At 48.0% G+C, this 12,905-nt stretch overlaps 1 protein-coding gene across 2 annotated transcripts in view; it reads left to right on the plus strand.

Moving 5' to 3' along the window:
• LOC141207942 (uncharacterized) overlaps positions 1-8,956 on the plus strand; it is a 50,610-nt gene extending 41,654 nt beyond the window's left edge. Inside the window, exons 3-5 of one of the 2 annotated variants that reach the window (XM_073664510.1) lie at positions 3,610-4,017; positions 7,157-7,288; positions 8,147-8,956. In XM_073664510.1, coding sequence (XP_073520611.1) covers positions 3,810-4,017; positions 7,157-7,288; positions 8,147-8,742 — 936 coding nt within the window. In that variant the 5' untranslated portion in view covers positions 3,610-3,809 and the 3' untranslated portion in view covers positions 8,743-8,956. The remainder of the gene's footprint in view (positions 1-3,609; positions 4,018-7,156; positions 7,289-8,146) is intronic. The other variant, XR_012278214.1, reaches the window with a different exon arrangement.
• Positions 8,957-12,905: the final 3,949 nt, after the last annotated feature.

Consider the following 12,905-nt stretch of genomic DNA (forward strand, 5'->3'; position numbering starts at 1 on the left):
CCCAATTCACCATTTGTTCTCCCCACCCTCCACTCCCAATTCACCATTTGCTCACCCCACCCTCCACTCCCAATTCACCATTTGCTCTCCCCACCCGCACTCCTAATTCACCATCTGCTCTCTACCCCCACTTCCAATTCAACGTTTGCTCTCCCCACCCCCCACTCACTATTTGCTCCATTCACCATTAGTTCTCCCCACCCCCTATTCCCAATTCACCATTTGCTCTTCCCACCCCCAATTCATCATGTGCACTCCACACTCCCAATTCACCATTAGCTCTCACTACCGCTCCCTCCCAATTGACCATTTTCTCTCCCCACTCCCAATTTACCATTAGCTCTCCCCACCCCCACTCCCAATGCACCATTTGCTCTCCCCACCCACCACTCCCAATTCACCGTTTGCTCTCCCCACCCCCAATTCACCATTTGCTCTCCCCACCCCCACTTCATCATTTGCTCTCCCCACCCCCAATTCACCATGTGCTCTCCACACTCCCAATTCACAATTTGCTCTCCCCACTCACCTCTCTCAATTAATCATTTGCTCTCCCCAACCACTCCCAATTCATCATTTGCTCTCCTCACCCCCCCATTCAGCATATGCTCTCCCCACCCCCCACTTCCAATTCACCATGTACTCTCCCCACCCCCCAGATCATTATCTGCTCTCCCCACCCCCAATTCACCATGTGCTCTCCCCATCCCCCACTCGCAATTCACCATTTGCTCTCTCCACCCCCCACCTTCAATTCATAATTTGCTCTCCCCACCCACCATGTGCTCTCCCCACCCCCAATTAATAATGTGCTCTATCCACTCCTCACTCCCAATTCACCATGTGCTCTCCCCACCCCCCACTCCCAGTTCACCATGTGCTCTCCCCACCCCTTAATTCCAGTTCACCTTGTGCTCTCCTCACCCCCCACTTCCAATTCTCCATGTGCTCTCCCCACCCCGACTCTCAGTTCATCATGAGCTCTCCCCACCCCCACTCCAAAATCATCATTTGCTCTCCCCACCCCCAATTCACCATGTGCTCTCTCCCCCCCCACTCCCAATTCATCATGTGCTCTCCCCTTCCCCCACTCCCTATTCTCCAAGTGCTTTCCCCAACCTCCACTCCCAGTTCATCATGAGCTCTCCCCCAAGACCATTTAATTAATTCTATTAAAAATAAATAAATTGATACTTACCTCTCATATAATCCCCTGCAGCTGCACTTCTGTACTGGCATCTTGGCCCTCTATGCAGACGCGTACGCGATGATGTCATTGCGTACGCACCTTCACCAGCACGTCCCATAAGAGGCGGAGGGACTGCACGGCCGTTCAGGTTTTATGGCGGTGAGAGCTCCAAGGGTCCCGGCACACGATACCCCAGTGTCGGCATATAAGTAAGCAAAAAAGATGGTAGCACTTAATAGAAAATTACATAAAAAATGGTGTATTTATTGGCCCGTGTGAACAGGTGCCAATGTTTCGGCTCAAAAGCAAGTGGATTTTTAATGCAACCAAACAAGCCTCATCAGGTCTAAGAAATGTATTTATTTTAATAAAATAAACAGTTTGTATTGTGGAGTCTGCTCCACTTCAGAATTATTACATATATTGGGAATAACTCTTTAACCCCTTCCCACTTAAGGTACTTTTTACTTTCCTGACCAAGCCAAATTTTTTAAACTAATATGTGCCATTTTATGTGGTAATAATTTTTTTCTTGACACATTGTAGTTTACGTTCGTGGTAAATTTAGGTCAATATGATAGACATTTATATAAAAAATATCGGAAATTTGATAAATATTTAGAAAAAGTCTCATTTTTGTACTTTGAATTTTGTATGCCAATGAAATGTCCCATCCCTCAGTTTTTCAGGACCATCTACACATTTGAAAAGATTTTGAGGGATCTATATGTCATGTATACACCTCAAAATATTCAAAACCGTATTCAGAAATTTTGTATAACCCACAGGGCTTCATGCAAAGTTAAATGAAAAATTACTTTTTATTATTATTATTAGCATGTGAAGGTATTTGCAAAGGGGGGTAGCAGAGGAATAGTGAGGCGAGAGATGAACCAGTCGAGCAGCAGAGTTGGGGATGGACTGGAGGGGTGCGAGAGTGTTAGCAGGTAGGCCACAGAGGAGGGTGTTGCAGTAGTCGAGGCGGGAGATGATGAGGGCATGAACAAGCAGTTTAATAGATTGAGGGTTGAGGAAAGGATGGATTCTGGGAATACTTTTGAGCTGGAGGCCACAGGAGGTGGCAAGAGCTTGGATGTGGGGTTTGAAGGACAGGGCAGAGTCAGGGGTTACTCCGGGGACCGGGGAAAGTGTGATGTCATTTATTGTGATAGAAAGATCAGGTGGGGAAGATATGCGAGATGAAGGAAAGATGATGAGTTCAGTGTGCGGAAACAGTTGGCTTATACTCGAGTATATACGGTATATACTTTAAACTGTAAAGTGTTAGTAACAAGGCAAATCAACAGTAGAACTAATAACAGTAAGCTTGGGATAGCAGAGAAAGTCTTTCACTATTTAACGTTAATGTTCTCTTCACAAAGGTGGTGTGCCCAGTCGTGTGAGTTTCCATGTAAGTTCTCTATGAAGCTCTGGCCCTAGCGGGGATCACTGGGTTTTCCGGCTAGGCCGCAAGTCTCTCTCTGATGTTCACTACTAGGACCAACCCTTCTCAATCAATATGTTTCCACAAAGTAAAATAATAGGAGCTATACTCACCTCTGGTGCTGGCACCATTCCAGCTGGATCACTGAGGGGCTCCCGCAGGAACTGAGCAGTCAATGTCTGTGATCCTAGCTGTTATCTTTAATTAACGCCTTTGATGCCGCAACCTATAGTATCAGTGGCATCTAGGTTGTCAAATAAAGGTAGGGGGCTCTTTTAGTCAACCAACTCACACAATGGCCCCCACAGCTGTAATTGTAAATCATGCCTCGCAGCATCGTGCAATAAAGCTCAACCAGGTTCACATTCTGTAAAGGGACTAAAGTAAAAAAAGTAAAAACCAAAACGGTTTATAGAAAAAAATAACAAATCCCAGGTCCCGTTCTTTGATGTGGACTTGGGAACTGAGCCGACAAATGATGGCTGCATTATTCAGCCATCATCTGCCTCTAACAGATGCGAGTGGAGGGAAGCGACCGTTAACCTGTTATATGCCGCTAACTATCTGTGATGGCAGAATTTACAGCGACTGGTCCAGGTGGGGCACACTGTTCTAACTGTCCCTGCATCATGATTGTGGGGTGCCAAAGGGTTGTCATGACAGCTTGAGGTTTTCTGAACACCCCAGTGCTTGTCATGACAATACTCTGTAGTATCGGTGTCTCTGCGCCTTGACAGGCAGAGACGCCGTCCCTCTTACCGCCGCGCTCCCCTCCCGGCGTCCTCCGGCGCTCCTGCTTCTGCCGGCGCGCAGCTTCCCGGGCATTGTGCTTAGGGCGCCCTCTTAAAGGGGCCGCGCACGCCGTCCTAAGGAGTCCCCGGCCAATGACCGGAGGACCTCTCATATAAAAGGCACCTCCTCCAAGATGGAGGTGCCTATGCAAGGTTGTAGCTTTGTGTGTTAAACTCTGCTTCAGCCCTCAGGTCCTGCTGCCAGCCTGACTACCAGTCCAGCCCGCCAGCTTGACTACAAGTCCAGCCCGCCAGCCTGACTACAAGTCCAGCCCGCCAACCTGACTACAAGTCCAGCCCGCCAGCCTGACTACTAGTCCAGTCCGCCAGCTTGTCTACTCTCCAGCCCGACAGTCTGTCTACAGTCAAGTCCGCCAGTCTGTCTATGGGCCTTGCCCGCCTGCTTACCTGGAAGCACCTGCCTGTTACCTACCGTGCCTACCAGTCAGCTTATCTGGAGGCTCCTGCTTGTTATCTGCCGTGTCTGCCAGTCTGCCTACCCGGATCACCCGTCAGCCTGCCTGCCGTGCTCATCTGCTGTACCGGTCAGTTCCTGCCTTCTGACCCGTGGGAGTCACCTGCTCTCATACAAGGTTGGTCCCAGAGTAGCACCTGGTCTCTCTGCTCGGTCTTCCCTGGTCACGGAGTCGATTGAGCCGCCGTATGACCTTGGTCAGTCCGAGTTGACAGCTACTTACGCCCCTCTGGTCCCTCCTTGCACCGCAGCACAGAGGTTCCACCACCCGGATCCGTAACATACTCCTTTGAACACATGCCTGTGGAGAGTAGGAGACTGTGATTTTTGCTACATACTGAAGCAGGGCTGCCACCAGGAATTTCAGCACCCCATACTGGCAACATTTCCGGGCACCCTTGAGACTCCACACCAGCCCCGCCTCCACCCCTCAAACTTTCCACCGTCCCACCTCCCACTCTTGGAAAAACTCTGCTTCTGCACCTCGGTTTCACCAATCACACATAAACAGTTCCCATCGAACACCATATCACATACACAGCCATCAGCTTTTATTTTGGCCAAAAGATTTTTTAAGCCTGCCACCACGACAAGGTAGACTCTTTTGGCAGGGCCCTACTCTACTCTAACCTATTAAACATTTCTTAAACTATCCAATATTCTTTTTAGGTATATTTTGCTTATTTTTCTTTAAGGGAATGAGTGACGTACATTTTTTAAACTAATTGAAACCAGATTGTGATAATTTTTTTATAATCTGTATTTCTGACTTCAGATTATTGTATCCTGTTTTCTGTACATTTATGGAAATCTGCTGTCTTGCCTGTTTGGAGATATGAACAATAGACATATGGATGTATATATATCACAAGACAAAATATGGGAGTCTAATTCCTAGGGAGAGTTTTCTATACATGTTCTCATGTTTAGTGACATGCAGATGTCATTGTGCAGGAAAGGGGAAGAGGTGAGCTGTGACACGACCTAATGTGAATGGTGGATTCTGTTATCTCTCATTGTAATCCTGCTGGCTATGATAATGAGGTGACTGCTGAAAAGGAATCTCTTCTGGACGTGTTATTCTATTAGAAAAGCAATTTCTGTTTATTTATTATTTATGATATAAGGGGTGACAAACTTTAAAGTAAATTCTTCCAAAAAGTTAAACTATGATTAAAAGGATTGGCAATTTTCTGGTTATTCTTGACCAATGTGTTTGAGATGATGATAAGGCACTTAGTATTATGGTCTTTCTTGAACTTCGGCACTAAATACGAAATATGGGAAATAGACTATATTTCTATGTTGAATTTCTGCATTAAGGGCCTTTTAATCATCTCACACACACATTGGTTAAGAATAACCAGAACACGGTCAATGCCCTTAACATAAAAGTTTTGTAAAACATTCCCACTAAACATTTCGCTAATTAAATCTATTTTTCATAAGAGTCATTTAGTTAAATCCTTTGGTCAATTATGTAAAGTGCAAAATTATAATGTAACAAAACAAAGACAAAACGTATAACCAATTAATACAATGAAAATAAGGTCATTTTGTGAGGTCAGAAAACATATTAAAACAACAAACAGTTTTGCACACGATCTAAGGAAATTAACCATAATAATAAAGATGTATTTCCATAAATTCAAGAACAACAAACAATAGTGCGCTCTATCCTAAAAACTGAGCCCTAATATTAAATGGGTATTCCCATCTGGGGTACGGATAGTGCATCGCAGGGTCAGTCAGGTGCAGGTCTCAGAACTGAAACATTACTATCCGATCTGTTACATCTGTCTAATGCTAGGACTTTGGGTCAGTAATCCCGCAGTCAGGCTAGGACACTCATCCATAATACAGGGGAACATACATGGCAATAACACACTAATGTAAAACTGGCTACATGTAGAAGATGTGAAGATGCAAATTTACATGTATGGAACAGGCAGTCGTTTTACCTGCTGGTTAGAAAAATCCTTAATCAGGTCTTTAATATTCAGGTGTCTGGCGAGCTCATGTTCAATTGACAGAAGGGCTCGGCTGTTTAACCGTTGTTCCGTCATTGTAGAATGCAGATAGTTCTTGAGAGTTTGCTAATGCTATCTCTCCTTCTGCTACTCAAAGTGGTTGGGTGATAAAAATTCTTGCAATACACACCTCTCCAAATCTTGAAGCTCGAATTTGTAGATGGCGTTTAGTAAAGCCAGTGGACCAATGTTTTCTGTAAATGTAGCTTCATAAACTTTCCGAAGACGTTGCTACTCAGAAAGTAACGGTGATGTGAGATCTACCTGCCTTCCCATGGGTTGTTCCATCTCTTGCTATTATTTTGAATTATTTGGTTCTTTCCTAGAATGGGTGGTTAAGTATGAAACAGGTTCCTCCGCTATAATCCATTATCTTGACGATTTTCTTTTTGTGGGACCACCAGATTCCAGGTCCTGTCAATTTTTGCTGGACAATTTTATTTTTTTCGCGTCGTATTTTGGCGTTCCCTTATCCAGTGGAAAAACTTTTGCTACTACTTCGCTATCCTTTTTAGGAATTGAGATTGATTCCGTTGCCATGGTTTTTCGCCTTCCCTCAGAAAAAAATTCAAAATTGCTGTCCCAGATTGAAGGATTTTGTTCTGTCCTCAAAGTAACACTATGTCAAATGCAGTCCATGCTAGGCCTCCTTAACTTTGCTTGCACAGTAATGCCTATGGGGAGAATTTTTCCAGACGTTTATCCCTCTCGACCAAAAGCATCAAGCTTCCCCATCATAGAATTCGGATAAAACCTCCTTTGAAAGCAGACTTGCTGGTTGGGAAGGAGTTCCTCTTGTCCTATAATGGATATACATTCTTTTAGTCATCGGAATTGACTAATGAGGATCTCTCCCTTTTTTCCGATGCCGCTGGATCTACTGGTTTCAGTGTCATTTTTGGAGACCAATGGTGTGCCGAACCTTGGCCGGAATCTTGGCGCACTGAGGGCTGGGTTAAAAACCTTACTTGGTTAGAGTTATTTCCTATCATCACAGCCATTTCTTTATGGGGCCCATCCCTCAGGGATAAACGGATCTGTTATTGGACTGACAATATGAGTATTGTACACGCCATAAATCACTTGTCATCCTCATCTCCCCTGGTTATCAAATTACTCAGATTCCTGGTATTAAAATGCTTACGTTTAAACATCTGGTTTTAAGCCCGCCATGTTCCGGGTACAAATAATGTCATTGCTGATTCTCTTTCTCGTTTCGATTGGCAGAAATTCCGGGAATGTTTCCCCGCAGCCAAACCAGAGGGGCATCCATGCCCATCCCTCATGTGGGAGGTGGTAGAGAAAGATTGATGGAGTTGGTGAGATCTTCAGTGGCCTCATCTACATGGCGTTCTTACGGTAAGGCATGGAATGAGTGGCATAACCTATTTGGGGATAGATCAGCAGCAGCATCCGACGCTGCCCGTCTGGAGGTCACAATCGAATATTTACTTTACTTGCGTAGCATGGGTGTTTCAGGAGCCGTTGCACAGAACCGCCTATCTGATCTCGGTGTTTATTTTCGCCTCTTAGGTTGGAACGATGTTACTAAGGTTTTCATCATTCGGCAGGCTATTATGGATTGGAGGAGGGAGCACACTCGTCAGGAGAACAGACGGCCCATTTCTTTCAGTTTACTTACCCGCCTAATCAACCCACTCCCGCTGTCCGCTCTTCTCCTTTCAAGTCTGCTCTACTCTCTGCCGCTTTTTGACTCGCGTTTTTTGGTTTGGTGCTTTGCGCATTAGTGAATTGGTGTCCCCATCCAAGCGCACTTCAGGAGGACTCCAGTATGATGGTATCACTCCCTGTGACCGAGGTCTCCGTATCCACTTTCGGAAATCGAAAATTGACCCGTCCGGTATTTGTTCATGGGTTCCCCTTCTTACCATCCCCGGTCCTATTTGTCCTTTAACCCTTGTTAATAATTACTTATCATTCTGGCGATCTGGTGACTCCTTTTTCTCACATGAGGATGGTTCTCCTCTTACGGTTTTTCAATTTCAATCTAGTTTTTTTGGAAATGTTTAGCTTTCGTAGGCCTTCCTCTCAAGGTATTTGGTACGTACTCCTTTAGGATAGCAGCTGCTACCGAAGCAGCCCGTGCTGGTTTGCCTAACTCCGAGATCCAGCACATTGGTAGATGGCGTTCCTCCTGTTTTGCAAGATACATCAGACCGAATTTATTGCTTCACTAACTTTATTATCTCTTCATAGATGGTGTAAAACACACAGTGAGGATACTGGGCCACTCTTACATCTTCTGGGCATCCCAAAGAGCAGAACGTCGACCAGGTGGCAGAGGTCTTGGGTTCCACGGCATCAACGTTTTTTTGAGAGGAATAAGAGGCTTGACCTGGCCTCAGGTTCTTCCCGAGGTGGTGCGGATAGCTCAGACTGCTTCCTCTCCCTTAATTCTAGTCCTGCATGCGGGCGGGAATGATCTCTGCTCCTTTCACCTAGCGGAACTCCTCACAATCATGCGCTCCGACGTGGATAAATTCCACAGACTTTTTCCAGAGCTTACTCTGATTTGGTCAGAGGTCATGTCACGTGTTGCATGGCAGGGCGCGAGAGATGTGGCGGCAGTTGAACGTTCTGTGCGCACGCTTAATGCCCGCTTGTCCCGCTTTATCCGTTTTAAGGCCGGAGTGGTCATGAGGCATCACCAACTTGAGGGAGACAATTCCAGTCTTATGCTACCCGATGGAGTCCATCTGACGGAAATAGGGCTGGATATTTTTCTCTCCGGTCTCCAGGATAGCATAGAACAAGCTTTTTACCAAATGGGTGGGGGGCGGAGCGCAGTATAAATACTCCGCTCCTCCTTAGCGGTCATTTTCTCCATCTTGATGTTTTTTTCCGGGACGAAGTCTGACTTGCGCTGGGAGTCCAGCTGTGGCATATGGATTTGCACCCGTTTCAGCTGGCCAATAGTGCCTTAACCGAGTTTTATACCGGTTAAATACTGAGCATGTCCTTTTTGGCTGTGACCGACTTCTACCCATTAAAAGGAGTTTTGGTTAAGATCTGTGTGTTGTCGTTATTCCATGGGACTTTTTGAGGAAATATTGTTGTTGGGTCTCAGCAGTCTGCAGGGCACGTCAATCTTTAATTGAATGCCCCTTGACTGCTGTGCCCTGCTGAAGGGGTTAAATTGTGTGTCCCATGTTCTTTTTCTCCTCTCCTCCTGGCTTTCACCCAATAATCCTCTTCTTCCTCCCTCTTCCCCTCTTTATAAGTCCAGACCCTGTGTGAAGCCCAGCTGTGCTTGGTATCACAGATCCTAGAAGGGTGTATTGACGGATTCCTCCACAAGAGGCCCCCATAACCATTCACACATCTCCACCTTCCACCTCAGACCACCAGAGGGAGCTGTTAGGGATATATAAAGAAGGGAAGGTGGAGCCAGGCAGTCAGTTCCTGCAGAGTGAGACACAGAAACAGGGCAGTCTGCAGTGGAGCTCAGTGACTCCGCAATTCCTCTGGAGAGTTCAGTTAGTGCAAGCCTGAATACAGAGTTGAGCCCGGTTGAGTCGTAGCTCAGAATAGTGAGCTTAGGTGTGCCGGTGCCATAAGATCGGTGAAGCGCGGCAAGCTGCCGTTAGTGCGAGTAGCCTATTGAGGGCCCGAGTAGGCCGAAGGCGAGTAGAGAGAGTTAGTACATAGGGGGCAGAGGAGCTTAACTAGCTCACCCCGAAGAAGAATTTACCGGACACCGGGTCCGAAGCTTACCGGGATATCCACGACCCAGTAAGATATAACCGGAATCCCTGGAGAACTACAAGTCCCAGGATCGCTAAAGGGCTGATACGTACCAGAGCCAGGAGACACATAGGCCCCGTAGGTCGGGAGAGTGCACTCCAAGAGAAGGCCCTACCACAAGGACAGCCAGCGCAGGACAGAGACAAAGTTAGGCCTAGCTTCAGGCAGGTCAGAAACTTACTAAGCAGAGGCAAGGAACAGGAGGCCCAAAACCCGCTCATTGGGGAGGATCCGGACATACACCCTTCACCCTACATTGCTCCGGGGAGTGCCTGAATTTCCATCAGTAAAAGGTACTGAAGTGACTATCGTGTCTGTCCCTGTTCTTGCTCTGACGCGGCTGAGTCTCTCTGTCCTGCATACCCCGTCATACACTGCCCTGAGGCCTAGCTCCATCTGTGGGAGCTATACCATCCAGCTGCCTTATCATTGGCCTCAGTGGACTGCGCAGCGCTGGTGATCCTCACCAGAAGCCACAGGTGGCGTCACGAACTTTTATAAACTTAACATCTATCAACGCCTTTTTAAAGAGAGACCCCAGAGTACGGGCCCGGGAGCCGACCACCGCGACCTCCTTAAGGCTAAAGGCCCGGGTAACCGAGTCTTCCCCCATCCCCTGGGCTAGTCATCTCCAACTGGCGTCACGAACAGGATTACGTGCCCGCTGCAACGACAGAGTGTTGTGCCCGTTGCCACCGGGTACTGTGCGCCTTTATTCTGAACTGTGTACGTAAAGTTGTGGTGAAGGTTGCCGCCATTGTTGGGCCGTTGAGCAAGAAGAAGGGCGTAACCGCGGGAAAATAAGGGGCGTACCTTCAAAAGAGCGCTAAGCCCCGGACACGCCCCACGCCTTGACGTCAAAGCTAGAAGCGCCAGTTCCTGTAAGGAGCATCGCTGAACGCTCTGACGTAGGACGCAAGGTCCTGAAGACAACCGTCACCTGCGGAGCTGCGGCCTACCGGAAGAAAAAAAACAGAAGGTAGGCCACGGTTAACTAGGGGGGTGCCAAGATGTCCGACAAGCAGCAGAACGCCAACCTACCGGTCAACGTCCCTGAAGTTCAGCCCGATGATGAGCAGGCCGAAGCCGCCGCTCCACCAGCAGCGCCTGTAACACCCGTAATTCCTATGACTTTACCGTACATTCCTGGAGCAAAGTGGCTCCCCCAGTACAACGGCAAACCAAATACCCTGTCTGGATTCAAACGGAAGATATGTGGTATCTTGGACATGTACTCCATGACCGGCAAACAAAGAGCCGCCGTTGTATTAGGACAGCTGACCGGTGCTGCGGAGCGGGAAGTGGAAACATGATCGGCCGCAGACCAGGAGTCAGTGTCCGCAATATTTCAAAAACTACAGACTGTCTTTGAGGACCTTACTGAGGCGGACCTCCAGATGAGGTTTTACAGCTGTTCCCAACAACCAGAGGACAATGTTCGGGACTACGCCTGGCGTCTACAGGGGGCCCTGCGGGCTCTAAACCAGGTTAGTCCAACCAGCGTTGAAAATGAGAACAAAATGCTGAAGGAACAGTTTGTCCGGGGACTGAGGTCTCCAGAGGAGAGCAGGACTGTGCGTTGGTGGTCCCTGGATCATCCAGAAGCTACCTTTGACAATCTTAAGGACATGGCTATAAAAGGACTGCAGCCCCTGGAAACAAATGCCATCCAACGTTACCAGGGTGGGGCGACCCCAGTACCTGCAACACCCACCTTTTCCCCGGTGGCTGCTGAAGCTAAAGTTCCAGCAACGTCCCCTAAAGAACTGGACAGTCTGCGCTCTGAGGTGCGTCAGTTGAGTAAAACCCTGACCACTGTGCTGAGTGCTCTGCAGTTGCGGACGGAGCCTGAGGAAGGAGGGAAGATCCTGTTAGCCGATAGCCCTGAGAATGTCCCCTGGATGCGAAGGAGGAGGAGACCAACACCACCCTCGCCGAGGATCAGTGACTAGCGCCGTCCACCAAAGGACCCAGCCTGCTACCGCTGCCGCAAGACCGGACACATCGCCCAGAATTGTCCTTTAAACGAGAAAACCCTGGGTCCGAGGGCCGAAACCCAGGAGTAGACTCACCAGGCCCATCAGACTGGTACAACAGGTTCGTCGGAGGAAGACCTTTCCTGTCCATTGTACTGGACGGGATCCCGACGCATGCCCTGCTGGACACAGGATCTCAGGTAACCATCATGCCTGAAGTCCTCTACAAGAGGTTCTGGTCCATGGACGACCTACGTCCGCCAGCTCCAAATCTGTCTGTGTATGCCTCAAATGGACTCCTCCTTAACCTACTCGGGGTTAAGAATGTGACTGTAAAGGTGGGGAGAGTGGAGCTGAAGGACCAGGGACTAATTGTAGTGGAGAATAACCCTGATGACAGCAACCCGTATATGGTATTGGGCACTAACGTTGTTGGTAACTGTTTGGGAGAAGTTGTGTTCTTGCTCCAACAGATCGCCGACACTGCCAGACCGAGAGAGAGGAGGGCACTGCAGAGGGAGATCCGCGTCCTGATGTATCAACAGCAAGTAAAGTTAACAGATGGTGAAATCAGTAACGTGCGGGTAACAGACCCCATACCCATTGTCGTTTCCCCAATGAGTGAAATGCTCATCTGATGAAGAGCTGCCATAGGTCTTAGAGGACAGAGCTACCAGGCGGTAGTAGAACCCCTATGCTCTGAGCACATACCCACGCTCTTAACTGCCAGGGGAGTGGTAGATGTACGTAATGGGAGGGTGCCCGTCCATCTTCTCAACTTAGGGGAAGATGAGGTCAAACTGCCACGTTATGCCACTGTTGCCAAATTACATGCTGTCAACAACAACTGCATCCATGAGGCGGAGTCCTTAACTTCACCAGAAGAAGTGGAGGATAATGACCCTGCAACCCAGGTGGAGGATTGGTGTCAACCGCTCCCTGTTGGGTCGGACACCACTCCTACCCACCAAAAACAGGGTGTACACTGGGTGGTTCAAGAGTACTCGCAGGTGTTCAGTAAACATCCACTAGACTTCGGAAGGGTTAAGGGGGTTCAACATCATACCCCCACAGGCAACCATTCCCCAATCAAAGAACGTTATAGGCCTATACCCCCAGCTCACTACCAGAAGGAAAAAGAAATGCTGCATGACATGAGGAAGGCGGGAGTGATAAGGGATAGTTGTAGTCCCTGGGCAGCTCCCCTAGTGCTGGTTAGGAACAAGGACGGGAGC

The sequence above is a fragment of the Phyllobates terribilis genome, unplaced genomic scaffold (assembly GCF_046119375.1).
Source record: "Phyllobates terribilis strain yellow unplaced genomic scaffold, ASM4611937v1 Scaffold_168__1_contigs__length_4147262, whole genome shotgun sequence".
In the NCBI taxonomy this organism is placed as follows: Eukaryota; Metazoa; Chordata; class Amphibia; order Anura; family Dendrobatidae; genus Phyllobates; species Phyllobates terribilis.